General features: G+C 42.8%; 1 protein-coding gene across 1 annotated transcript in view; it reads right to left on the minus strand.

The window, feature by feature from the left end:
* LOC147003979 (cyclic AMP-responsive element-binding protein 5-like) overlaps positions 1-27,256 on the minus strand; it is a 267,689-nt gene that overhangs the window by 151,607 nt on the left and 88,826 nt on the right. Inside the window, exons 3-4 of the mRNA XM_085840875.1 lie at positions 22,666-22,759; positions 9,912-10,033 (exon numbers count right to left, since the gene is read on the minus strand). Coding sequence (XP_085697001.1) covers positions 9,912-10,033; positions 22,666-22,759 — 216 coding nt within the window. The remainder of the gene's footprint in view (positions 1-9,911; positions 10,034-22,665; positions 22,760-27,256) is intronic.

The following is a 27,256-nucleotide window of genomic DNA, read 5'->3' on the forward strand; positions in this document are numbered from 1 at the left end:
ACCCCACTGTTGTTAGTAACCCACGTTTATTTATTTTTTTTCCTGCAAAATACACCAGTGTGCTGACTCAGGAGTACAGGCCCCGGTGGCTGCAGCCTGTGACTCTTGCATTCAATTAGTGGAATTGCACTTACGAGGTCAAAGTAGCACCTGTCTCTTGGGATCATAGACTGTACCTCTGGCCCTGGCCAGCTGTCTTACAATATGTGCCTCTTGTCACAGGGGGGTCCGAGGAAGGACATATGTGTGTGGATCTGTGCAGAAGACACATTACTGCTCACAGTAAATCTATACCAGTGCATTCAGATAATGGATAAATCAGTGGTCCCGTCTTTCCAGGGAGCCACAGGTAGCTTGACAGTGAATGTCTGCTGAAGCTGATGTCAAACTGAACACCAGAGACAATTTTAGGCTATGATCTCTGCCCGCCAGAACCTCTAAGAAATGGGTAGGAGCATTATCACCAAACCTGGACTGTTCTCTGTGCCTAAAATCACACACATATGCATGTGCTGATGTAATGCCAAAAGGGAAGGAAGTTCTCTAGCAGAGATGGGAATTAAGAAGACATTTACCTACTCTGGATGGACAGGAGAAAGATACCCTTCCAAACACCAATAGTATAAATTGTTACTACTCCCGCTGATGGGCAGCTTAAGATCTCATTCCAAGGCCTCCTTTGAAACAAGATCAGACAGGTATGCAAGCCTAGCATAAATGATTTCTGTCCTCAGATATCAAGAAAGTCAATCTATATATGCTGATAGCAGGTTGCTCAAAAGTCTATTTTGAGCATAAGAAATGAAGTCATGTGTGACTTTTGGATAATGATAAAAGAGCATTTTTTATTTTTATTTTATTTTATTATTATTTTTTTTACCTTCGTAAAAAATCCAGACAGTGGACCACATCACATCTCCAGAGTTCATGCCCAGGCTCATGCGGGCAAATAGAGGCCATGTTAGGAGGAAGCCACTTCAGGTCAACTAGCTACATTACACTGGAAAAAGCCATTGTCAGGATTCTGGGCCATCTTGTTCCCCTCCAGTCTGAGAAGATAGACTAGTGGGCTACAAGGGTTCACGGGTACCCTACAATCCAGAGCACAGAGGCATCCAGGCTTCCCTACGCTGAGCTCTAGCTGTTCACACAGGGAAGTATGGATGGTAATGCCCGGCCCAGCAGCACCAAGAGCCCAGCAGTTCCTCGAGTTCATAAATCTTCCAAGACGTTTCTAAGCTCTGGGAATTACAAATTATCCTGGAGGGAAGCAAGGAGGAGATGGCTTCCTAAGAACCTGGGGTCCAGAATACTCTGCAGTAACACACAGTCTGGAGACATTGTGCCCACAGTCACACTAGTAGCCACCTCTCTGCTTTAGGAAGAAGACGGTGCCTGGCCACTCACCTCAGTGTAAATCCACAGAGCAAGGCAGTGCCTGGCACCAGCCTAGACAGGATTGGGTCAGTTCTCTGCCTGGTTTTCAAAGTTTTCATACAGCAGATGGTGTTTTCCACGTGTAATTTGGTTCTAGGGGATGCATGTGGTTGAAGCCATGCCAAACCCAAAATGTAAAGTCTTCCATTCAAAGACAGGACTTGGGTAGAGGCTTGCTAATAAGTGGATCACCCATCTTATTGCTCCAAAATGATTGCCTGGTCTTACATGCTGGTCTCATCTTGATGTGCATGATGGGGTTTATCAGAAATGATGTGCTCAGGTGATGCTAAGAGGTAAGTCCTTTGGGAATGCCATTTGAGAGCCAAAGGAGAGAGGCGTGTGCCATGGGTAACAACACCACAGTCACGGACCGGATAAAACAGCCGGTAAGGTTTCAGAAAGTAAAGAACATAGGAAGCCACAAGAGAGTTCAGAAAGGCCACCAAATGTCCCTCTGTCAACAAGAGCAGAGCAGGTGACAATGGGTGGCCTTTCAAGAGGGTCACTCTGACCTCACCTTCAGGCTGGGTGGCCTGTGAGCACCTCCTGCCTCTAATTTGTCAAAAGAGCCAGCTCTACAAAATGAGAACTATTAAGTGCAGACAAAATTCATGAACATCCCCAAGTTTGTGGATTGTGGGGATCACTGTGACAGAGGGAAGGACACTATCCCTGCGTGAGTCTGATGTGCCAGCCAGCACTACCCCGCAGGTGTGATCTGGCATCCAGCATGACATCCAGAAATACGAATGGTAATAGTGCTCAGAATCCCAGTTCCTGCCCTCCAACTTATCAATATGGAAATAACAACAAGCAAAGCCTGAACCGTTCCCTGGGTAAATCACTCCCATACCTGCCCCTGCCTATTCTTAACACTCAGATGGATTTACAGCATGATGGAGGCAAAGGCAGGTTCTTGCAACAATTATTTGATTTTCCTTTCCTCTTTTATATTGTCAGTTTCTTCTCACATCTCTGTGAGGGGCCCAGGTAAGTGACTTCAGTACCCAGGCTCGTGGAGTCTCACATTTGGTCCAGTTTTCCAAATGCCAATGCTATTCTCTGCCTGGACCGGAAGCTTCATTTCTTAGTCATTTTGTTTGGATCTGGCCCAGAACGCAAGCCTATTTTTCCTGCCTGCCTTTGAGAGCATCAGTGCGAGGCAGCCCGAGAACGGCATAAGCAAAGACCTACAGCGCTGCACACCACTTCTGTGCTCTGTCTGGTGCCTTGGAAACCCTGAATTAGTCACAGCTGCAAGTTGGTTCCTTCAGAGGAGAGTGCCCATTTGGTATTGTGATTCCTATTGCGGAAATACACTAAAAATCCTCCTGTGGCCAGTCTGCCTCAGGACAGGAGAGATGGGATTTAAACAAGTGGAGGATCTAGTCCAGCTCAGAGGAGAGAGATCACCCCGAGGAGAAAGTCTCCTGCTAAGAAGGTCCCTGCTTTCTCATGCTTGCCTTAGTGAGGATCACCCCAGCCACTTCATTCAGCTTCATTTACTTCCTGACAGGAAGGTTGCATGATGGGAAGGCAGGACAGGGGCAGACCAAACACATTCCCTAGGACTTGATGATTTTTTTTATTTGAAAAAATTTATTGGTCTTTATCTCTCTTATTGGTCCCTTTTCATGTATTTCAAGCATAGAACATTATATAGGGCCACGACCTGGCTAACCATGTATTGATGTGGCATGTAGGAAAACACTACACAATGTTGTGGTTAGTATCTTCCAAATCAATTCTTATTTGTGCTCTGGAGATCTCAAACTACTTTTGGACACTGGCTGTATACACAGAGGTTTTTTTCTTTTCTTTTCTTTTCTTTTCTTTTTTGCGACAAGCAGGAGGAAACTTTAAGAATGATTGGTTTTCAGTTTAGTACATTTCCGTTAGTTCTCTTTATGATACACCTGGTTCCACAACAATATTGAAAGTTGTACACGTCCTTACACTTCTATTAAAGAGCCTTTTGGAGATGTGCTCTAAAGTGTTCCAATAGCCTTTTGAAGATGTGACCCATCCTGAAGTGGCAGAAACAGAACATAACAGAAGACCCAACGCCTCTTTTCCTTGGTTTCTGAGGAACCTCTTTTCCTCAGAGGGCTCTAGGTTGGACCAATGAAGTAGAGTAAAGTTGAGTCCTTCAGTAATGGTACAATATGCCTGACAGAAACAAGGCAGTCCCATGCAGCAGTGGATCTGACCCTGGGAAGAGCCGTGAGTAAGCTAAGTTGCATCACAGAGGCATCTCCCAAGAGCATTTCTGACTGTCTAATAACTTAAGTTTAAAGTTAACTTTACAGTTGCAACTTGTTTCTTTTCTGTGACAGATAGGGTTTTAAGGTCTAATCCATCAAGATCCAAATTGGCAAAATATAGATACTCTCTAAGGGTGATGATACACAAATACATATACCAAATATCTAAGGGCCGCCCCTTTAAGCCATTGGTTTCCCTAACCATCAACATCAAAGATATTTGGCCTCGTATTTACTCTCCTTCACTAACAATACTCTGGGCATTCTGCTGCTCTAGAGACAGTCAGACTCTCCACAAAAATCAAACACAATCTTACAAATGTTGTGATATTCATTCCATCGTAAGACTGAGGCAAGACCTTGGATCACACTCTTTAATTCATTCACACATTCAGCAGTTGACACCAGCTCTCGCTAATCCCTGTCAGGACAGGACTTATCATTCTTAAATTCCAGTGACCCAAATCACATGAAATAGCTTCCAGTTCATCTACTGGTTTAGTCATTCCCCTGAATGGGATTCGAGAATCATGCTACATTCTCTTCCTCGAACCAAATTCCGGCCATGAAGAAGACTGTAACCTGTGTTCAGAGGAAGTGGAACGTGATTTCCATCCGTCCTCTGCTGAGCTGGACGAACAAAGGGAATCTTTGAAAGGCTTGAGTTTCCCAGTCACCGTGGAGGGGGAGGGAATAGGTTGTCGTCTCCATTATCACTGTCAAAGGGTGTTTCCTCCCAGCCAGGCTGATAAAAAAGGAAAAAGCTGAAGAACAGTCTCATCTGCAGGGATCAGGCAAACACAGAGACTGTTTAAAAGCTGGGTAAAACCAAGTTTAGGTTTCAAAACATTCTTTTCCTCTGGACTTTTGGGGGAGGGTAGGATTACTTTACACAAATATCTTAGCGGTAACATATTATCCTAACCGGAAACGTGCAGCTGTTGTGAGTTTGCTCAGCGTGGTGTCTTATTTTCTGTCCAGCACCACAGTGCTGCGACCCTCCCCAGAGAGCAGCCATGCCTGCTAGTGACTGGCAAGAGAAAGACAGTAGGAAGAAGCCAGTGGCCTTCTCTCTCCCTCTCCTTCCCTCTCCAAGCAACCAATGTCATCTGGCAATGTAGCTAGGTGCAGAATCTAATGAAGTTAAACATTGTAGCCTATTTGGGCTGGGGTTGACCTAGCCATGCCCAGTTCTACTGAGCTGGGATGAGATGAGCTGAGATGCAAGATCTTAAGTTTATAGCTTGTCCTTTCCCCTCATGTGTGAAGGAGTCAATTTCCTCTAGGGAAAGACCTCACTTTTCATCATTTGAGAAGGAATTCGAGAGCATGGAAATGTCCTAATTTGCTATTTGTGCATCAGCATAATGAGCCCCATTGAGGTCCTATGGGAAAATCCCAAAGCACACTGTGTTTCTTATCTGCAGGTCTTTAACCATGTTAGGCTGTAACGTTGTATTTCTCTCAGAAGGACAGAGAATTTCATTTCTAGGCCCTTTGTCCTTCCTTCTTTACACACGCACACACACCAAGTACAAACATGTACAAAAACCATGTGTTCACATACATGCCTGCTTCTGTGTTACTCAGATTCTTTTCTAGAAAGGAATTAAATGTAAAAAGCCTTCTTTATCTCAAAACAAAACAAAACAAAACACCCAAAACACACACAAAAAAACTTTTTATTTTTCCTTTCTTCTGACCTTGATCACAAAACTAGTGCCCCACCTTTCTCCTCAGAGTGTCTGAGGCAGCTGTACCTCAGTTTGACTCTTCCTGACTCAGTTTCCCCAGAGATGAATAAGGCAGGAATTGGAGCGCTCAGGGAGACCACCCAGGTCCAGGGTTAGAGGTCCACTGCACACCCAACGCTGTCAGAAGCAATTCCCTTCCATCTTATGAACTGAAACATCAGCTTCTCCTCAACCTGTTCTGAAAAGACTGCACTTTCTCTAAGCCTCCTCTTCCTGTTACTTTCAGTATATTCTACCAGCGAAACCATTGCCTCTGTCCTTAAAAATATACTTAGACGCTAGCATGTCCTCCATCTCTATTTTGGGCAATTGTACTTCTAACATTAACCTAGACTCCCCCGCCCCCAATTCTTCCTTAAATACTTTCTCTTCAGCATCCAACCACTGGCTTTTTGCTCATTGTCCAAATGACTTTTCTAAAGCATTATGTCAGGCCCTGTCACTTCTCTGCTCAGAATCGCCCTATGGCTTCCTATCCCATTTAGAGTCAGAGTCAAAATTGAACACTCCAAAAGGCCTGCATCACCCTTGCCCTCCTGGGCCTGCCTTCCCATATCCAACTCTCTAGGGCATCCGTCCCTGACTGTACCTCTCTTCACAACTTCTGCAACACACACTCCATCACTCAGTCTTAGGCCTTCACACACAGTCTCTGTTTTCACAAGTCATCTTTTCTGGCTAAGAACGTCTACTTGGGTCTCTAGGTCCTGTGGGTCGGGATGCCCTCTCTGAACACACCCAGCCCTTCCTCAGCTCCTTGGCATTGAACTCCATAGTACATTGTGGAGCATTTTTCGCTGATGCATTGTCTGATCCATAAGAAGGATGTCACCTGAAAGCTGAGACATTTTGCGTACTTGTTTGTTTGTTTGTTTGTTTGTTTTAACCACTTGTATCTATTAGTGTCTTCATCAGTGCCTTGGGTAGCACTTGGTATACAGAGATCTACCTAAAACATTTCCTGAATGGAACCTGATGCACAGGCTTCAGGATACAGGCTGCGGAGTGTTAAGCCACGGGCAAGCTGAGCTTTGTAATGCCTGCTAGAGAATCATAACACTCTTTCAGAGTTGGAGATTTCTTACAGAAGAGCTATGAAGCAATGAGCTTATATTGGTATCAAAAATAGAGGTCATCTTAGAGACTGGAATTTGCTGTGTAATATTGATACAGACACTGGGGTCTTCTGTGCCCAGCTGTGACCTGCTCTAACCTTTTATTCCATAGACACACTGAGATTATTTTGGAAAAGGACATCAGAATTAAAGGCAGAATCAATAAGATGCAATTGTTTCGATTGGCACTCAGACTAATAAGCATCCACTCTCTATCTGCCTGTTGTCTAGAGCGTCTAACCCTACAGCTGGAAATGTAAAGAAGAAGCATAGGATATCAAAAGCCAATTCCCCAAATGAGCGAGAACTTCCCTTCTGTAGAACTTTACTGATGAGCCAATTCAAGACTTAGACAGAGAGTGGGCAGGGGAGATGCCATGCAAGCCTGAGGGCCTGAATTCAGAAAGCCGGGTGTGGCATGTTCACACACATGAACACACACAAACACATATGAGAGAGAGAAAGAGAGAGAGAGAGAGAGAGAGAGAGAGAGAGAGAGAGAGAGAGAGAGAGAGAGAGAGAGAGAGAGAGAGAGAGAGAGAGAACTCTGCTCAGGTAAAGAAATCAGAAAAAGGATTGTGTGTAGAATAAAGGTGAAACAATTGTAGTTAGGGATACATCTCAGAAACAGAATGCTTGCCTGTCACCTCCAGCACTGCGAAGAAGCTCGCTGAAAATAAAACCAGCACCTGAATTGACAGGAAAGCAGAGGAGAAGAGGAGAATTGGAAAATGATAAGGAATGCAGTGAGCATGACCTTCACCATCTCTGCTTTTTTTTCTTCTTTTTTTTCTTTTCTTTTTTTTTCCTTTCTTTCTTTCTTTCTTTCTTTCTTTCTTTCTTTCTTTCTTTCTTTCTTTCTTTTTTTTTGTAAAAGAATAGATGAAGTGGGCAGGATTAGGCTGCAGGCCTTCAGGGATGCTAACAGCTCCAGAATAGCAGTCCTGGAGGAAGGCAAACGCACACTATCAGATAGGGAAGGATGCTGCTTCTGTGCCTTCCTTACCCAGGGGTTCTAGAGCCATGCCAGGGCATAAACCACCAACACAGCCGCTTTGCTCATGAATCCCTGTGCATTAGTCACTGGGGAACTGTCTCCTCCTGTAGTGATGACCACTCAAGGCTGGGTTTGGTCCTTCTGGCTCAAACCAAACAGAGGGTGAGGGAGCCTCAACAAGGTGAATGTGGCCTGGCTCCCAGTGCTTGCTATTGGTGTCTGGGGGGTGGGGCTGTCTTCAGGCTCCTCTCCACCCTCTACCCCCTCAGCACACCCCCCACCATTAGTGTATCCCATGGCAACGAGCAACATTTGAACATGAGAGAGCATTAGTCTGGCCTCACCACAGTCTTCTGCTCAGTGTCATTTGTTTCATTATTTAATTTTTAAATTTCAAGGAGTTCATGTTGTTTTAACTTACGAAAAATTTAAAGCAAGTCACCAAAACCTGTATAGCATGAACACATTTTTTTGTGTAATTAGAAATCAGGGCCGGAGGAAATATAAACTGGAACTGAAAGTCTAGCAGATGGAGGAAGTAAAATATTACTCATTATAGTGGTCTAAAGAGCTCTCCTAGTTCAGCAGTACTCTGGGCTTCTCGACGATGTAGCAGTCAGAGCAAAAAGAGAAACCCAGCCAGTCCATGCTTCTCATGGCCACAAGCAGAAAATGCTCCAGTTCCTCAGGGGAAGCAAACCATTTCCTGGAATTCAGATCTGTAAAAACTGCTCGCAGAAGGCTTCACTTGGGGAGTCATGAATAACTCACCGTGGGCTCGCCTCAAGCCACACCCCCAACGGAGGCGGCATGGAACTGCACGGCATGCACTTACAGCCAGTCTATCAGCAAGAGTGTGGAGACAGATTTGACCATACATATCTTTATCTTAATCTAAGAAGCCCACTTGGACTGTCTGGAAATTGAATGACACTGTTTCCTCAAACAGTCTCCTACATATATGAACTGATCAAAAGAATGAAACTTATTAGTCAAACTAGTTTATTAATTAAACTGTATTGTGTAGGACTCCCGTTTCTCCCTTGCTATTCTCGTGAGTTTTTCAGTTTATCTGCACTGCAGTGCTATGCAGGCATATCTTCTAGATTTTTGTGTGTTTCTGAGAGTGCTTCAGACTTTATGCTTTGCCTCACAAAGAACAACAGATCTGAGCATGTTTGGAAAGGTAGGAAGAGAAGTGAGAGGGAAGTTAATTATAATTAGAGTGAGCTGCTTGAGACTGTATCCTGCGTCGTGCATTTTACTAAGGCAGGGCGGCTTAGTCACCATGAGCTAGCCCTGAGCTAGCAAGACATGTGAATGTGACATGGAAATTGGATGGAGACAGATTATTATAATCATACACAGAGGAAGAGTCAAAGGCTTGGAAACAGAAAATTATCAAAGCCTCTTAAAACGTCTTTTCCAGTTAGAGCATCCGGAATTTCAGGCCACAGCACATCTAGCCGGGTGTCCCCTTTAACCATCTTCCGTCTACACGTCTCTGCATGGACTGTGTCGCCCATGCTCAGCTCGCTGTGTGGATTCAGTGACACCCTGTGACAGTAGCCAAGAGCTCATGGAAAGCACACTTGTCCAAGTTACCTGTGGGCCCACCTCCTTTCCTTAATCTTGTGAGGTGATTTTAAAATTCTACCAAAACTTTAAATATGTGGACGAAATATACAGACAAATATATGGACAAAAAGAACCTGAAGAATCCCACTAAGTGACCTAGAGTTGCAGCTAACCTGTTTGTCTCGCCACCAACATAGGTAACATGACCAGGAAGTGGTTACACTCTTGGTGGAGAACAAGCAGAGATTATGGAAAACAGACAGTTGCAAGCAGGGCCTGAATCCAATGAAAATCCTCTTTTCTGCCTTTTGATGAGTTCTTAGCCTTTGGCCTGGTCTCCTCTGAACACCCTGCGTATGCAAAATCTGCTGTTATTTAACAAAGAAAAGTGAAAAAATAGGAAGGTGAATTCATTTGTCACAGCTTTAAGAATAAGGAACCTTGAATTCCAGGTTTCAGACACCCATTTCCCCATGATTAATCGGAGCTCTGTATGCTATCACAATCAGAGATACACCACTGTAGAAGAAAAAACAGTTTGACAGACACCCACAAATCGATCAAACACTGTTACAAACAGGCATGTTGGCACACACCTGTAATCTTACTGTCTGGGAGACCAAGTAACTAGGATCGTAACAGCCTGAACGACTTAGCCGGATCTTTTCTACTGATCTGTGAACAATTCAACAGTCTGCAGTGGCAGACACACCCCACACCGTGCTGGGGGACACGTCTCCGGTGTCCACCCAGGCCCACCTACCCGCTTGCTGTTCTCTTCCTCTTGAGCCTTCCTGAACTCGTGCTCAAAGGAGCAGTCCAGCTCACTGAAGAGACCCACCTCTTCACAGTTCTTCAGGAATCTCGTGGGTGTCGGAGTCTGATCTGAAAGCAGAGGCCAGAGATCAATAACAGAAATTTTCCTCAAATGCATTGTAAATAGAACCAAACTCCTTTGTACTCTCCCATCATCTTAACAGGATGCTCAACAGCTGCCGGCAATCTCCCAGCCCTTTAACCACAATTGCCATGTGGAAGGAAAAAAGCATTGGGAAGAAGAGAGCCATTGGGAAGAAGAGAGGACTCCCCAGCCCTCCTGACCACACCCTCACCCTCACCCCTGCACAACAGTAAATATTCTTATCCTCCATATCTGGAGTCATGTTATCATCTGGATAGACATCACCATGTGAATGGGAAGGAGCCTTTTTATTTTAAGTGGTAAAAAATACTTTAGCTAAAATCAACTCAGAAGTTGTTCTGTCTGTGCCACTCTCAAACTTGACTTTAGGAGTCTGGTCAGAGAATGAGAGTATATTTTTATAGAAAACAAAAAGAAACAAACAGGCCCGCTAATTTCTCCTTCTTAATGCAAAAAAGTAGCTCAGCAATTTTATCGCCTGAGAACCAGAGACGGATGATAAGGGGTTCCAAGTCAAACACGGTCAGTTTCCATCTTTTATAAAATATATCATTATTGATTTTATTTTCCTTTGCTGTAGCCAAAAGAATGTTCTGCAAATACTCTCTAAAGGAAAGGAATTTCTTTCATAGTCTGGACTTTCTACAAAGCTTACTCTTTAGGAAACTGGAGAAGCTGAAGCCATGATCTGTGGATGCAATATTTGCAGTCTATGTAACATTTCACATCCATGTACTCACAAGACCCTAGAGAGTAAGTAAGATAGAATTACAAGTTTGTAGTCCCCTAACAGACCATCTTCCTTCAGATTAGGTAGACTTGACATGGATAGCACTGAGTAGAATTCTTTTTCCCAGCATAGAAGATGCAAGAAACAGAAGAACCTAGATATCACACACACACACACACACACACACACACACACACACACACACACACACCCAGTACATGTGCATGAACACATGCAAAGGAGAAAACTTGAGAGTCAGTGAGATTCAGGTTCTTGTTGAGGTTTCCCTAGTCTCTTCCACTGTGTGCTTGTATTATCCCCCTGACAAACATGAGACTGAGTGTGGCTTTCGTCCAGCTGGATTTGTGTACTGCCTTCAGGTCACTTTTTGAGGTAGTGTCACCACTCATCCAAAGAGTTCCCTTATACTGAAACTCAGTGCCAGGCCCGCACTCTACAAATTACTGGATCCCTAAAATCAGGACTTCGCTTACTTTTCTACAGCATGTAGAGCAGTGAATCCCAATCAATTGAGATTCATTGACTATATTCCTATCCACAAAGCAGGTGGCTGATTACCTGCCCTCCTCCATAGACTCAGCCCGCCAAAAGCAGCATGCCTTGACTATAAGAAAGGGGCATTCAGTACCTGAGGGGTTGGCATGGACTCCCAAAAAGCAAAGTCCCACTGGGGTTCTTTCCCCTTTCTTAGCCTCAAGATTCAAGATCTGAGTTCTCTACTATAGATGACTGTCAACCAAGCCTTATCTAAGTTATGCAAAGCCTAGGCACATGACTTTCTTAGCACATTAAGTTACCATGATGCACATATAGACACTGATGGACCTCTCATGTTCATATAACCATGGTGAAATTATATAAAGCAACATACACACACACACACACACACACACACACACACACACATACACATATATAGGTTTTCAAGACAGGGTTTCTCTGTATAGCCCTGGCTGTCCTGGAACTCACTCTGTAGACCAGGCTGGCATCAAACTCAGAAATCTGCCTGTCTCTGCCTCCCAAGTGCTGGGATTAAAGGCAACATATTTATGCAGGACTCTGATGTTCACAGGCAGTTTCACCCGGATTGCCTCACAGGTGTCTATAAATAGGGTAGACACTATTCTGGGAATGGAGAACTAGTCTTCCTGAACAAGACCTCAATACCTACAACCATCTCACTAAAAATCTTCTATCACCTTCAGACAGGATCTCCTTTTAACTTGAACCCAGTATTTTGCCTTTTGAGGAAAAAGGGCTTAGGGATGTGTGTGTGTGTGTGTGTGTGTGTGTGTGTGTGTGTGTGTGTGTGCAAAACAATTAGGACAATATTACAATCTAGAGGTCCATATTTGGAAAATAGCATGATTTAGAGGACATTAAATGCTTTTCCTGGATTTTATCTTCCTTACCTTTCAAATAAGTTTCTAAGGGTTAAGGATTCTATGTCTTCTAAACTCAGCTTCAAAAGCCACTGCCCACAGACACAAGCAATATATGACTATTGAAAGGAGAGCCAGAGGCAACCACCAGGAACTAGTAATTGGGACAGAAATGAGACCCAGAGCTACACATAGGACTTCTGAATAGGGGGTGTAAATAGGGAAATAAAGTTTAAGAAGAGGGAGACGTGTGCAATGTCTGCTGGGCACAGATTCCTCCACAGGGCATCTCTTTCTGAGCCTGAATCTGAGCATTTCCCTCCCATCTCGGTAATACTCACAGAAACCCTGCTAGGCAAAAATTACTTTACCTGTCCTCTTTATGAAGAAACAAACTTTTGTCCCAGACCTGATGTGTATATTGAGTCCATAATTTTATTGGTAATTAATCATTTTATTAATTCCTGGCTTTTTTGATATACAGCCATCTTTGGAATCCTGCATACCCTTTAAACAGTGCCCTGCATCTGAAGCCTCCCTTCTTTGTCAGGTACTAAGAGTGTTTCGGTGGAAACACCCTGCCACTTGTCCTCCCAGGAGTTCCTTTCACCAGGTCTTGCTTTCCCCCCTACTCCTCCACGCTTCTTTTGGGAGATGAAAGCCTAAGGTTGAGGATCACAGTCAAGTGCATGTATCAGTCAGCTACAGCATCAGCAACAGAAATACCTCGAATAAGAGCAGACAGAGCTCTTTTGGTAAATCACAGCTTAGATGAGACCACACCTTGAAGACTTATAAGAATTAGTTTCAATAGAAAAATGAACTGAGGTAAGTATTTAAGGTTACACCAGCAGTATCCTTGAGATGGCCTGTGTCATTAAGCACAGGTGATCTAAGAGGGGACAGGCTCAAACAAAGCTAAGAGATTTTTAAAAATTTCTCTTCTACTCTGAAGCAAAGGATCTTCAGGTACTACAGCACACCTACACACAAAGGAGGTGGCAGTGGGAATGGCACCGCCATCTTCTGGGCCTCCTTAACAATAAATGCAAAAGCCATGGAATTACTAGGCCCATGCATAGCAAAGGCAGTGGCTTCCCTCCTCTGAATCCGATGGTCCAGAGGCAGATAACTTGAGTTGTTACCAAGTGTGATTCTCTTTGCTGAATGATACCCAAATGCCTATACTCTCTTTTAAAATATGCAAGACATGCTGTTCCTAAGTTTTGATTCATCTTGTTGAATGAGGTACTCTCTCCAGTTACAACAGAAACCAGCAAATACAACCTCACTTCCATTTAACATTTATTGGACTGAATGCAGGATCTCTAGTCATCTTTGATCTCTTATCCTTCCAGGTCCAAGTAAGCCAGGCAACGTGCAAATGCTCAAAGGAGGAATAGCCCAACCTTTCAGTGGCTTAAGACGGGGAGGCAGAAAAGTTCCACTGCCATGAATGCTTTTGTCAAATAATTATTTTGCCCTGAATCCCTTAGTGAGTAAAAACCATAGCTATAAATTAAATGCTTGTAATCCTCTCCTCATTTAGATCCAAGAACATTAGTCAGCCATATCCGCAGTGACTTCTGTGTCCTGGCTGCGAACGGCCGTGCTTTCCTGGTGAATAATCCGGTGCATTCGGTCAGTGGAGACAAGCAACCCTCAGGATGTACTGGGGCTGTTTTTTGGGGGAACTGAGCTGAGCATTTAAGACTTTAGGCTTGTCTTTCATTAGGCACTTCAGCAAAGAACACCCAATTAAGAGACAGGATAACCTCTGACCTTTTGAACTTGCACTTCCCCCTTGCTAAAAGTTTTCCAAGATAGCCACTCTCATCACCTGAATGGATGCTGCATAAACACCTGCAGTTTAGGCTTAAAGGGTTCGGGGAGCCTCAAAGCCTCCAAGGCAAAGGCAAGAAAGAAATGTTGATCACTTCTTTTACTGTCCTACCTGCCTCCAGGGAGAATAAAATCCTGCTGTTTGCTGCAACAAGGACAGATCTGGAAAGAGCTGAGCTAAACCAGCCAGACACCCAACAGTAAAAACACACTTGCATGCATTTGTGAGGGCTTAAAAAGTTAATTTTATATAAGAAGAGAATAGAACACTCGACACCACAGGCTGAGGAGGGTGGGGCAGAGAGGGGTAAGGGATGGTTACTGGGTACAGGGCTTATGGCTGGGCAGGACCAATAGAGTCTAATTTACTGCACAATAGGATAACTATGGCTGTCAATAACTGTTTACTATGTAACAGCCTTAGAATATTCTCAACACAAAGCAAGCATAAATGTTCAATGTAATTGGTCAATCAACTGCCCTAACCTGATCACTACATAACAGGTACATGCACTGAAATGTCACACAGTACCATATGAATATGTGTAATTTGCATGTATCAATGAGATGTTTTCAATTACGTTTTTAAATGTTAACACCAGAGGAGAGAAACAATTTTTTTTTCTCTTTGCAGTTTATCATGTTCTAGTTTCTAGATCCTTTGTTGAATGTTTCTTGAGAAAGGGGCATCTCCTCACTGAACCTCCATCCCTGCAACAGAGAGCCAAAGGAGCCTTGCAATATTAACACCATGCTGTTTACCTTACAAGGAAAGACTTTAAAGAGCTGGCCTCGAGATCTAGACATGAGGAAATTCTGTAAACTTTATCAGGGACAGATGATGAGTAAGTACACACCTAACACTGGTTTTGAACGCAGTTCTCAAGTTCCCATAAGGAGCTGGAGAGAGAGATCTGTCAGTAAAGTACTTCCGTTGTAAGCACAAGGACATAAATTCCATCTTTTGCACCCCGTAAAAAGCCGGGCATGGTGGTGCATGCTTGGAATCCCAACCTTGGGAAGGCAAAAACCAAGTAGATGCTGGAGGCTGCTGGTCAGCCAGCCTAGCTCACTTGGTAATTTCCTAGCAAATGAGATACTATTCCTCAAGGGGAAAAAAAGGAAAAAAGAAAAAGAAAAATGTACCCACTTTTCCTATTGCTCGAGCAATGATACCTGAGGTTGTCCTCTGTCCTCCATATATACATGCACACACTAGACAATTTTTCATTCTCTTTCTTTCTGTCTTTGTCTCTCTTTATCTCTCTACTTGTCTCTGTTTCTATCTCTTTCTGTCTCTCTGTCTTCTCTGTCTTCTCTGTCTCTGTCTCTCTTTCAGTTCCCATCAGTTTATAGTCATGACATGCATCATCCCCAGCGAGTTTGATCCCTCCAAGGTGGTCCTAGACAGCACACACAAAGCTAAATTCACAAGCCTGATAAAAATTGTTAGCTCACTTGGTTCCTGAGTTGTGTTTAAGTCACGTACCTGTCTGCTTCATTTCCTCAACCATTCAAAACAAGAGAAATGATCAACCGAAAAAAGGATATGCAGAGGACAGGAGAGAAAGTATGTGTGAAAGAAGGATGCTGGTCCTGAGAGACACTTTCTCCTTGACTTGGGTCCTCACATAGTCCCATTTTACTACCTATGATCTTGCCAAAGGACTAGGTTATGCCAAGCAATTTTACATCATTTGATACCAAACTGTTAGTGATCACCAATATATGAAGATATCAGCACCCACATATGATGTATACACACACACACACACACACACACACACACACACACACACACATAAATGGTTACAGTTTCTATAGCTGGTTTGAATTTATGACCATTATAGTCAAGATTTTTTTAAAGTAATATGTCATAATTATTTTTACAATACAATACAGCTTGGTAGAATTCTTCAAGAAAGTGGCTTAGAGGGATCAAGAGATGGCTCAGAGATTGAAATCACTGGTTGCTCTTCCAGAGGACCCAGGTTCAATTCCCAGGACCTACATTGTGTCTCACAATCATCCATGAATCCAATTTCAGGGATCCAAGGCCCTCTGCTGGCATCCAAGCACAGCAGGCCTATATATGTTTAATAGACACACATGCAAAGTAAACATCTATGTACATAAAAATAAACAAAATTTTAAAAAGAAGGTGGCTCAAATCAGTAGCAAAAGCATTACAATTATATTTCTTTTAGTAAGAACTAGAGTTGAAAGCTAAGGCAATTTTAGGTATGTTTTTATATTTTTATAATCACATTTCTCTCTTGAAGTTTCATCAATGTTTTTATTAAAATTTTTTTAACTTAGCTCCTTTTTGCCTTTTAATGAAGATATACTTAGAAGCGTTTACAGTAAATGAACTTTCAGATTTATATTCTTTATAGAAGCAATGGCCAGGAATATCTGGCAGAATTGTATAAAGATCAATAAGGCTTCTTCCTGGCAATTGGAGTGCCTCTGAATGTGACTACACAAGAGCTGAGCACCCTATTGTCAACATGGACGTTGTCTTGTCTCCTTCCCCAGGGACAGTGCCATCACAAAGCAAGCCAGGGGGTACCTGGTTTTAGACAGTATTCTTAGGTGGCATACATAAAGAATCATTCTGGCTGAGGTGATTCTCTGCAGAGATGAAACCTCGTCATCCTCTTGATTCATTTACTGGCAACATGAAGAACTGGTAGACCAGATGGCCTTGCCATTGCCTATGAGCCAATGGGAAACGCTGCTGATGAGGGCTTCTCCTGCAGCCCATGCTCATTAGTTCTATATGGCTTCGAAGTTGACTTAACCTAAACAAGTACATCTTCCAGACAGATTCAGCAACAGTCATGGACCCTAAGTGCTCAAAAGCAACCAGGCCATAAGTTCACTTTGCTTTGAGGTACTGAGCTGGCACAAGGGTTACTTACATCATTACATCACAAATCTGCCAGCTGAGGGAATAGAAGATATGAGGTGATTTTATTACCATAATGTGCCCTGAATGGAGGAAGCCAAAGCCCTATATTTCCACTTGTCCTTAATTATATGAGTTCTCATATATGTTTTGTTCAAAGGGGCCTGCTTCCAGGTTAAACATAACATGAGTGAGTTTTTCTTATAAAAAAAATAAAATTCTGCAGAACAAGGCCTCAATTCATTCCTGTGAATGATTCAAAAGTCTGTATGTCTTGGCCAGCTAGAAGGAGAGATGAGGAACTAACAGCCTCCATAAATGCCCAAAGCCACCAGTCTCCTCCTGACCATAGTGAATGAGACAGCATGACTTTCAAACACATCTCTGTGCCCCTTGAATCATTCATATGTTAGAATCTCCTCCTACACTTTCACCACTTATGCCACTGGAAGGCTCAGGGCTAGGCTGCCCATAGAAGAAAAGGCAGTCCCTAGACTGATAAAATTTAGCTTAAGGCAGAACCAGAACTTAGCACATAACTCATAGTCTAGATGTACAGCAAGAAGATAACAAAGAATTTTAATAACTGCTCATTTTGGCCATCATCTCATCATATGGAAGAAGGGCATGAGAGTTACAGAACACAGTGCTTATATACATAAGGCAGTGGCAAGCACAGGGCAAGGCAATATACTGCCTGTCACTAACACTGTGCTCTCTTCTGGCACAGGCCGTCCTTGCCAGCTTGTGTGCCATAAAGTTTCATTTCACCCACGTAGTGAGAAATTACTAATACTTTTATGTGTATTTGCCTTTATGTGAATTTACATGTGTTTGATTTGCTACTCTGCCATGTGTGTGTGTGTGTGTGTGTGTGTGTGTGTGTGTGTGTATGTCTGGTTTATTTCCACACTTACTTTCTCTGTCACTTTTTAAAAATCTCAGCTCATTTTAAAGGTGATTTGAAGTGATACAGCATCTTCCCTTTGACAAATTCCAGAAATTGCCCATGGATAATTGAATAGAGTTTTCCTCAAAGAGCCATGAGCAATGATATGGGGCTCTTCGGATAATCACAATCAACTCTTTGCAGACAAATCTTCCATTTCATTAAATCACATTCTCTCTTTCCAGTAAGAATTAGGTTGCAAGTCTACATTTAAGTGCTAGGCCCTGATTCTAGACTCTTTCCAGAGAAGCAGTTGAGTCTCCAACGACGATGCCATCATTTATACCAGTAGTGCAGAGAGTCTGGGGAGGAAGATGAGAAGAGGAAGCCAGTTTTGACTTCTCTTCTATGTCGCCACCCCAGGCACAGCTGGCTGTGCCACATCTGTCCTGTGGCTTCGAATCCCCAGCACTGGGATTACAAACATGAACCATGCCTCACACATCACCACCAGATTTTGAAGGCAGGAAAAGAGACTTACAGGCATATACCATTCGTTATCAAGTCTTGGCACAAAGACTAAGGCTTGTCTTGGTCACCCACCCTCAGGTGGCCTGACGGACATTTTCTGTCACATTGCCAAACTTGACAGCACTTGTCACTAAGCACTCTTTCCTTCCTTGCTTATGTAGGCTGTTTAGTAGTTGAGTATCATCTCTTTTCCTCTATAGCTCACTTGAGTATGGTAAGCACCACGTATTATATGTCTACCCGCGGGCACTGAAGGTCTTGGTAAACACTCAATAGATGTTGAATGAATGAGGAGGTAGTGGACGTGGGCCATTTGTAGTCTCTCTCCTCATACCTGGGCTGTGCCTGTCTTAACTTCATTAACTGTGTCACAGTGTCTAGTCATGAGGTTGCTAGGCATTTGAAAGCCTGTTCCCATATGGATTTCTCTCAGGCTTGCCACTCAAGGGGTAGGCTTAACCTTTTGGGGAAGATCCATGACAGTCACCAACTTCATCTTCCACACATGCATGTAGCAAAATCTATCATCTTACACACATGTATGCTTATGAAGTCCTACCTAGGAGGGCAGCCCTGACCAATTGTCCCCACAGGAAACATTGAACTTACAAGCCCCGAGATTTATGACAGAAAGATATGAAGTGGACACATGCACTCTAGAAGATCATTTTTATTCTTCCCCCAATCTCTCTCTCTCTCTCTCTCTCTCTCTGTCTCTCTCTCTCTCTCTCTGTGTGTGTGTGTGTGTGTGTGTGTGTGTGTCTGTCTGTCTGTCTGTCTGTCTGTCTGTGTCTCCCCCTGGCTATAAATAATATACCTTGCACTTCAATTCCCATTCTAGTTTTTGTTGGATTTTCCATTTATAGAACCTTGGAACCCTGTAAAAATAATATCATGCTGGAGGTGCTTCACAGATAAGATGAGAACTCTCTAATGCCCAATGGCAGTCCAATTAAAATAGCCCCACATGCTGTCCTCTTCATCTCTGCTAAAATTTGACTGGGACTTTCAATTGGAATGAATCTGCATATATAACAACCTATAATTTTGTTATTTTTATGTGAAAGGAGATTGCATTCTACAGATTCTCCCCTCAAAGTGCACTTAATACCTTCTGTGTCTTGGAGCTAGAGAGGTGGCTCAGCAGTTAGGAGCACTTGATGCTGTTGCAGGGGACCAGGGTTCAGTTCCAGGCCCTCACACAGCAACTCACAACCATCTGTAACTCTAGTTTCTGTGGAATACAGTATCCTCTTCTGACCTCCATGGGCACTTGGCATACACACACACACACACACACACACACACACACACACACACACACACAGGCAAAACACTCCTTCTATATTAAAACCTTCCTTGTCGTGAAGTTATATTTCATTTGAACAAGGACGACTGAAAGTGACCACCATCACCCTTAGATTCTGAAACTGTACCATGCAGAAGAGTTAAGAATGAGAGGCCCACAGCAGGAGAGGCTATATGGGTCTTTTTGCCCTCCTAACCCAGCACCCTACCCTATTCATCTGCCCAATTAGAGTGAGGAGTCTATGTTCATACTCTATCCAGAAGAGCAGACTCATTTAAATACATGTCACCTGCACTCATTCTCTGTGACATGGCAAGGATCAGTGATGGTCAGGTTTTGTACTCAAACCTAGCTGGGGCTTTGGCCATGCTAGACAAGCATTCTGGCACTGAGCTGGGAACCCATCTCTGGAACTGTGAAATTTGCAAACAGTGAAGAATGTAGTGATGCTATAGAGACTAACAAGACGTCCTGATACTAGCCACACAAATGCACAGCTAACAGGATTCATCTTCATACAATAGGTTAAGTCTCACTTCATCTGAAATGAAAAACATTTTTGCAATTAAATACTGTTTGAAAAATGGATCAAGAAGAATTTGGAGAGTTTTGTTTGATGTTCATTTACAATTTGATTTATATCATCATGTGGGACACTAAATAGATGTAAGGCAAATAATACTGACCTGAACAAATTTTAGTGGCAAAGGAAGTTTTAATGTGTTGAAACAAATCAAGATATAGATGTACAAAATCTCCATTCAAATTTGTAATCATAAATATGCTCAAGCCTTAATCATAAAAATTTATATTTTTGGTAAATAGACAATTTAGTCACTTCTTGGAACAAAAACAGTGAAGTCCAAATATTCAACAGAAAGGCTAATTCAATTCAGTGTGGACAGCCCTGGAATGCAACACACAGCCAACATTAACTCTCTAGATATTAAAACATTGTATCTGGACTGGACAGCTCTCTATTCTAGAAAGCCCCACAGAACTCTGAGCATGCAGAGAGAGAAACAGGATCTGAAATTGAGCACTTCCCTGGAATATGAAATCATTTCATATTAACTTCAACACAAACAAAAGGAAGCAGATAAGATGCACCATTGCCTTCATCATGCTGTCTTCTCTGTGTTTCTTGCTTTCTTTATTTTTTCCTAATACATTTCACATAATAAAATTAGGTTCTACAGTCCCAACTGTTTTTCACCTGGCCCTGCTCAGGGGCAGTAGAGGAAAAAGGGCCTCACCCCATTGTTCATGTGGTCACAGGTTTCTGGCTGCTGTTGTACAGAAGTTTAGATGAGACGTTTTGTAGAGCCAGGCTAGCCTGCCTGAAAGACTGCTTACACTACAGCTTACTGCTGGAGCCACAGATCCTACCAACTTGCTCTCTGGAATACCCCTTCTGCCCCTTTAGGCAACCTACTCTAGGTAACCAGTTTAGGAATTCAAGGAATGGCCCATAGGTTTAAATATTGGGAAATGGGTTTAAATATTGGCTGCTTCTGCACTCATGATCACTTCTGAATCAAAATTTGGATAGTCTGAACCTTGACAGACCAGGAAGTGACATAAGACAGGGCATCCAATGGAAACTTCTATGGTTCTCATCACCTTCTCATAGGACTTTCTGCACCTCTTGAAACTCACAAAAAGGTGCACCAGTCCTGAATAACAGTTTGTTTATTCAAAAGAAGAGAAAAGTGGAAGGTAGAGGTTGGAAGTGACAGAGAAAAAGGCAGAGGTCCCTTTGAACTGGTCTCCTGAGCTCAGACCATCAGCCCCATGATCAGTCCTCTCTAGTAGATTGTGAAGCTGTGATGGCTCAAATACATCTGCTCATATGTCTAACCTGGCCCTGCCTGACTCAGAGGGTGGTGGCCAGTCTACCATCTGGAGCACTGATGATCAGGGACCATCAGCACCACCCTGTTTGGTGATTCTAGGATAGCCTCTTTAATTTATTGCATGCTTCATGGTAACACAGTGGCAATTTACATAAGATTGAGTAATAATGGCAAAAAATAAATCCCTAGAAAATTTAAATGCAACAAAAGTACTAGGTCATATGACCTGTGGGTGTCTCTTCTGATATCTATTACAATGCAGGCATAGGGGTGTCATCTCCTCCTGAATGTCAAGGAGACAGGGTTATGGGTCAAATAGTTCAGGTGAGAAGGCAATGACCTGGTCATCTTGCTCATGTCTGTGAAACACTCGGACCTCCTTCCATTGGCCCCTCATATTTAGTTACTGAAATACGCTGAAGAGATACAATCATTCCCATTTGATGGAGGAAGAAACTGAGACCTTGAAAGGTTCAATTATTTGTTCAAGGTCACATAGCCAAGGCAGAGCCCAGCTTAGCTTTGAAGTTCCTCATCCCTCCATCTTTACTTTTTTATTTCCCCTTTAAGACAGGAAGATGTGGGGATTAGTTGATGGACTACGTATTATCCATTTTGCTCCCAATCACCGAGCAGGTTTCTATGCATCATCTCATTTAATTGCCCACTTAAGAGACAAGTGGTATTTCTTAAGGAAACACTCCCTGAGCATCCTCTGTGCTCCTTCTGCTTAGGCTGCGTGGCACTGGCTCCCTACAACATTAAATCGATTTAATTAATAATTAATTTGATTTAAATATTAATTTATCATTAATCACTATATCACAAATGAGTCTTGATTTTAGCCATATGTTCACAGGGAAGACTACCCTGATATCCATGAAGGCAGGAAGTCGATTCATCCATGTAACTGCAGAACAGTGCATTGCAGAGGTTCAGCGCACATTGTTACCTGTGAGGCTAACTTTGAAAAATAACATGGAGCCAAGTTTAATGCAACATATCAAATGCGAAGTTACATCAGGTACGGCAAGCCATGCCTATAATCATAGCACCAAGACAATAGTAGCAGATAGACTCAGAGTTTTGATGCTCCAAACCTTCCTTGCCGGATGTTCTCTTACCTGACAGCATATTGTCTGTCTTTATTGAAGGGAACTTCAAAGTCATCTCATGCTTGTGCCTATGAATCATCAGATGGTCCTCTGTTGGGAAACGCTGTCAGGTAAATAGAGAGAGGAACAGGAGACATTCAGCTTACAGCACATACTTAACATCAAAGAGAAAAAGACATTCAGAACAAAAAAAAGAGAGAGAGACTAAAAAAATCGGTTCTGAAAAAAAATTATTATCATATGAGTAAAGTTCCATGCTGATTTACAATTGTGTGCTGGGTATGGGAGGGGATTCCTCCCAACTACACACAGCTATGTACACTATCATGTCCATACGTTTGCAAAAGGCTTGCCCATGTGCCAAAGGGCTACTGGTAAGTGCTCTCCACCTTTAGTCAGCACAGAGTTCCTCACACCTTCCCCCCAGACCTTCCCCAAAGTCCTCTGCTTCTTGTGTAAGCCCAGCTGCACTGACTGACCAGGCAATCACAGAATCCATGTGTTTCTTGAAAACTAGAGGTTTCCATCTGGCGGTTGTGGGAGGAGAACTTTTCAAGTTCAACGAATTTGAACTCTGTCTTATCTTTTGCTAAATAATGAAACAGAAAATGCAAAAAGCCCCGTGGAAGGTACTGAAACAACACACGCTCCAAAGACACAGTGTGCCCTGGTGCCTGCCCCTGATAGGAGGCTTCTTAAGGAAATATAGCAGAACAGAAAGGAACGCTTCTCATGGCCCCAACGTGACTAATGGCGGCAGAGAGTATAACGTCCAACACGAGGAAATGGATGGAAATCTGGGCAGCACTGGGAACATGCGAAGCCATGTGGAACTTTCTGTAATGGTAACTGCTTTACATAATAGTATAAAATTAAGTCAGAGGCATGGTAAGTATGCTAGACACTATCTACAGATTAACCAAAAATAAAAGAAACGCATGACATCGGAAGAATTTTGATTTATGTCAGACTTTGGAAAAGAATTCCATGCCATGCTTAATTTTTTAAATATATCTACTAATGTATACGGGATGATGTCTTTACGGTATGTTTCTGTTTATGAAAGCCTAGTCCCTGTATTATCTGCTTTATTTTAATTATACATATGATTTCACAGTACCATGGCAAATTATTTGGGGTGTTCTATACTGTGCACACTGTAGTCAGTCTGTATTTATCTGAAATTTTCAGGGAATGATGTTAGGGTCCACTTATTTTTGGCCAGTTCTGGCTCTCTTGTGTTGAGTAAAGCCATGTGGTGACTCTGTCCATTGCATCATAAACAAAAATGACCCTGACACCCAGAGGCAAGTGTCTGCTTGCTGCTGCAAAACCTCTGTCACTTCCCTTGTTGAATTTGTGGTATAGCTAGGTGACTCAGACCAGAAATAGTGGCCCCGCAATCACTCAAAATCTCTCAAGGTTATGCTAAATTCTAAAGGAGAAAAGAAGAGTCTCCTAAAATTCTACCATAGAAATTCTCATAGCCATGAGTGCCAGCAATGAGCATTGTGGTTTGGCTGCAAAAATTTGTTACTGAGCAGACTCTAGCCTGACCTGTCTCCGATTGGTATGTTTGTAATGATTAAAGTGAACACAGTTTCAATACACATTAACTGAACACAGTGAGCTGAACATTGATTATTAAAGTCACATATAAACATAGGAAAATAATATATTCTGACAAACATTTCTGAGTATTTAATAACTTGAAAAGAAACTTCCAGAACTCAGGATGGTCAATATGAATCTCTTTGTATACCATAGTTGAAGGTTTTTGTTATTTTTCTTTACATAGAGAATGGATTTGTGATCAAACAGGACTCCATTACTCTGAAGCCTAGGAAAGGTTCTGAAAGCAGTTATTTACTTGGTGCTTGCAGCATAGACCGAAGAGTTTGCAAACAGTGGCACTGACACCAACTTTTGGTTATCCGAAGGTTTGTTTCATATAACTTTAGGTTTTCCTGTTTCTGTATTATTTATTCTCTTGATTCTCTTAACACCAAATATTTAACAGTAGTATTCATGAATTAGAGAAAAATGTTAATGTACTATAAACAATATGGTACTATATTTCACTTAGTACTAATAAACAATTTAAGAACTTATTTTATTCTATGTGTGTAAGTGTTTTGACTGCATGTGTGTCTATGTGACATGTGTGTGCCTAGAATCCATAGAGGCCAGAAGAAGGTATCTGATTTCCCAGAACTAGAGTTACAAATAGGTGTTAGTTGTCAATGGGTGCTAGGAACTGACCCAGGCCTCTTAGTCAATGCTCCTAACCCCTGAGATATCTCTCCAGCTTTAATATACTGCTTTAAAATAATATTTTCTAAAGATTTATTTTCAATTGTGTGTGTGTGTGTGTGCAGCATGTGAGTGCAGGTGCCCACAGATAGCAGAAGTGGACGTCAGATACCCTTTTAATTACAAGCAGTTTTGTGCCAACTAAAACAGGTGCTAGGACCTCAACTTGGGTCCTTTGTGATATCACTACCCGGCCCTGACCACTGAGCGTGCTCTCTAGCCTATAATAAACCACAATAGCCAGGATGAAACATTTAATCAGGTTTTCTGCTTTTTGGTTGTTTGTTGTTGGTTCACAAAGGCTCACTACCCAACTACATAGCCCAGGCTAGCCAGGACCTCAGAATCCCTTTGCTTAGTCTTTTGAGCTCCCAGGTTATAGGGATAGGGCTGTAACGCCGCATAGTAACTAAAGTTGCCTTCTGAATGAGCCAAGTAATCAAAATGGTAAATAAATGAGATACATAGTATAAAAAAGACAATGGAGCTGAAAATAACAACCCACCCAGGCCTCTAAGAAACCAGAGAGCATAGCAAGTGTGGTCCTTGTTTCTCCGGAGACAGAGTTTATGTTTCCAGATTAGATCTGAAAGGATCTTCTGGGTGTTAGAGGCCATCCCCAACAGAGGGAAGTTTCTCTCCAAGGAAAGGAAGTGGAGCAGAGGAGTCTTTCCATCATCTCCTCCAAGCAATGACAATCCTGTTTCATCTTCAAGGTGCCCTAATCTCTTCCTTACATGTCCCCAGATTATAGGATGACACTAGGGCAAATGCTATGATATGGTCACATACAGCACACATATAGTCACACATATAATCACACCAGCTGATTTGACTCTGGGTTACTAATATTCTGCCAGCCATGACACTCGGGACTACCAGCTGATGTCTATGTCTTTGTTCAACTAAAAGATGAGCATCGAACAGTTTGTCAAGAAAAAGGAAATAGTTTCACATCAAGGGGACACCAGCTTCTGGATACATCACTACATCTAAAACTAGGAGTGGGGGGGGGTGCGTCTTGGAATTGTCCTTTAAAATGGAGACATTACATGAATCTTAATTTCTCACATGTATCCAACAGTTTCCACAGTCCACTTAGCCTCATTAAAGAAACACCTTGGCTTGCTCCTTCAACAAAATATTCAAGGTCATTCAAAATGGGGTCTAGTGAAGAACTGGGCAGTAAGGGCACAGTCAGTGACAGAGTACTTGCCTAGGTTCCTGGGTTCAAATCCCCAGTGCCTAACAGAGAACATGCTTAAGCCAAAAGTCAACTGCACTCAATCCCCTCAGACTTTGCATGGGCTTTGGCCGAGTCTCGCTCTCTCCCCTCTGGGCTCAACACAGCTGAGGTGCCCACTGCCCTACAGGATGCTCTATGCCTTTTACCTTCTTGGCACTATCCCTTCAAGCTCTCCCGCTCCTTCCCGCCTCCTCACTGGTGTCTCCATCTTGACTAAATTCACCCTGGCTATCCTTCAGCTGCCTCCCTCACAGGCTGCCCCTGGATCACTCTGCTTCCCGGCATTGCCTCCTGCTCCTGAAAGGCTCCTCTGTGCCACCGCTCCAGCTCCCTTGCCATCTGCCACCCACTCGCTCATTAATCCCTTTCAGTCAGGCCTCCACCCTCTGCTTTCTCCCATGTCTCCTTCGAGCACCTAGCTGCCAAATCCAACAGCCGTTGCTCCTTTCCAGCTCCAACAGCATAGGGCACCAGTGACTACGTGACTATGGCATTGGCCTGCTTATATCTTGCCTGACTCCAGTGAAGGAAATGCAGCATAAAGCAAGGCATGGAACAGAGCTGGAGAGTATCAGTTAGAAGTTGGGGATCCAGAACAAAGGAGTACAAAAAAATAATCAAGGCTATAACCCAAGTGAAACCACAGGCATTGCCAACTAGAAGCAATTTTGATCCTAAAGGACATCTGGCAACCTCTGAAAATGTTTTGGTTGTCACAGCTGCAATGTGCTATTGGCATCTGATGGGTTAAGGCAGGAATAATGCCAATCATTCTATAATACACAAGATAGTGCCCATGTCAAAGAGCAACTTGGTTGATGTTGATGATGATGATGATGATGATGATGATGAAAGTTTGGGACAGTATATGCCATATAGCTCAATATGTAGGCGTAGGTATCTCTCTCTGACTAATAAGAATCTCACATATGGCTCGATGCTCTTCTCTGCTGGTATTCCAACCCTGGACATAGCTGGGAATCCTCACCTAGCCTGAACCCTAATTTTATTTTGATGGATCTCTGGTGGTCCTGTTTCATA

This window comes from Mus caroli, unplaced genomic scaffold, assembly GCF_978045245.1.
Source record: "Mus caroli unplaced genomic scaffold, Mus_caroli_1 scaffold_7, whole genome shotgun sequence".
Taxonomy (NCBI): Eukaryota; Metazoa; Chordata; class Mammalia; order Rodentia; family Muridae; genus Mus; species Mus caroli.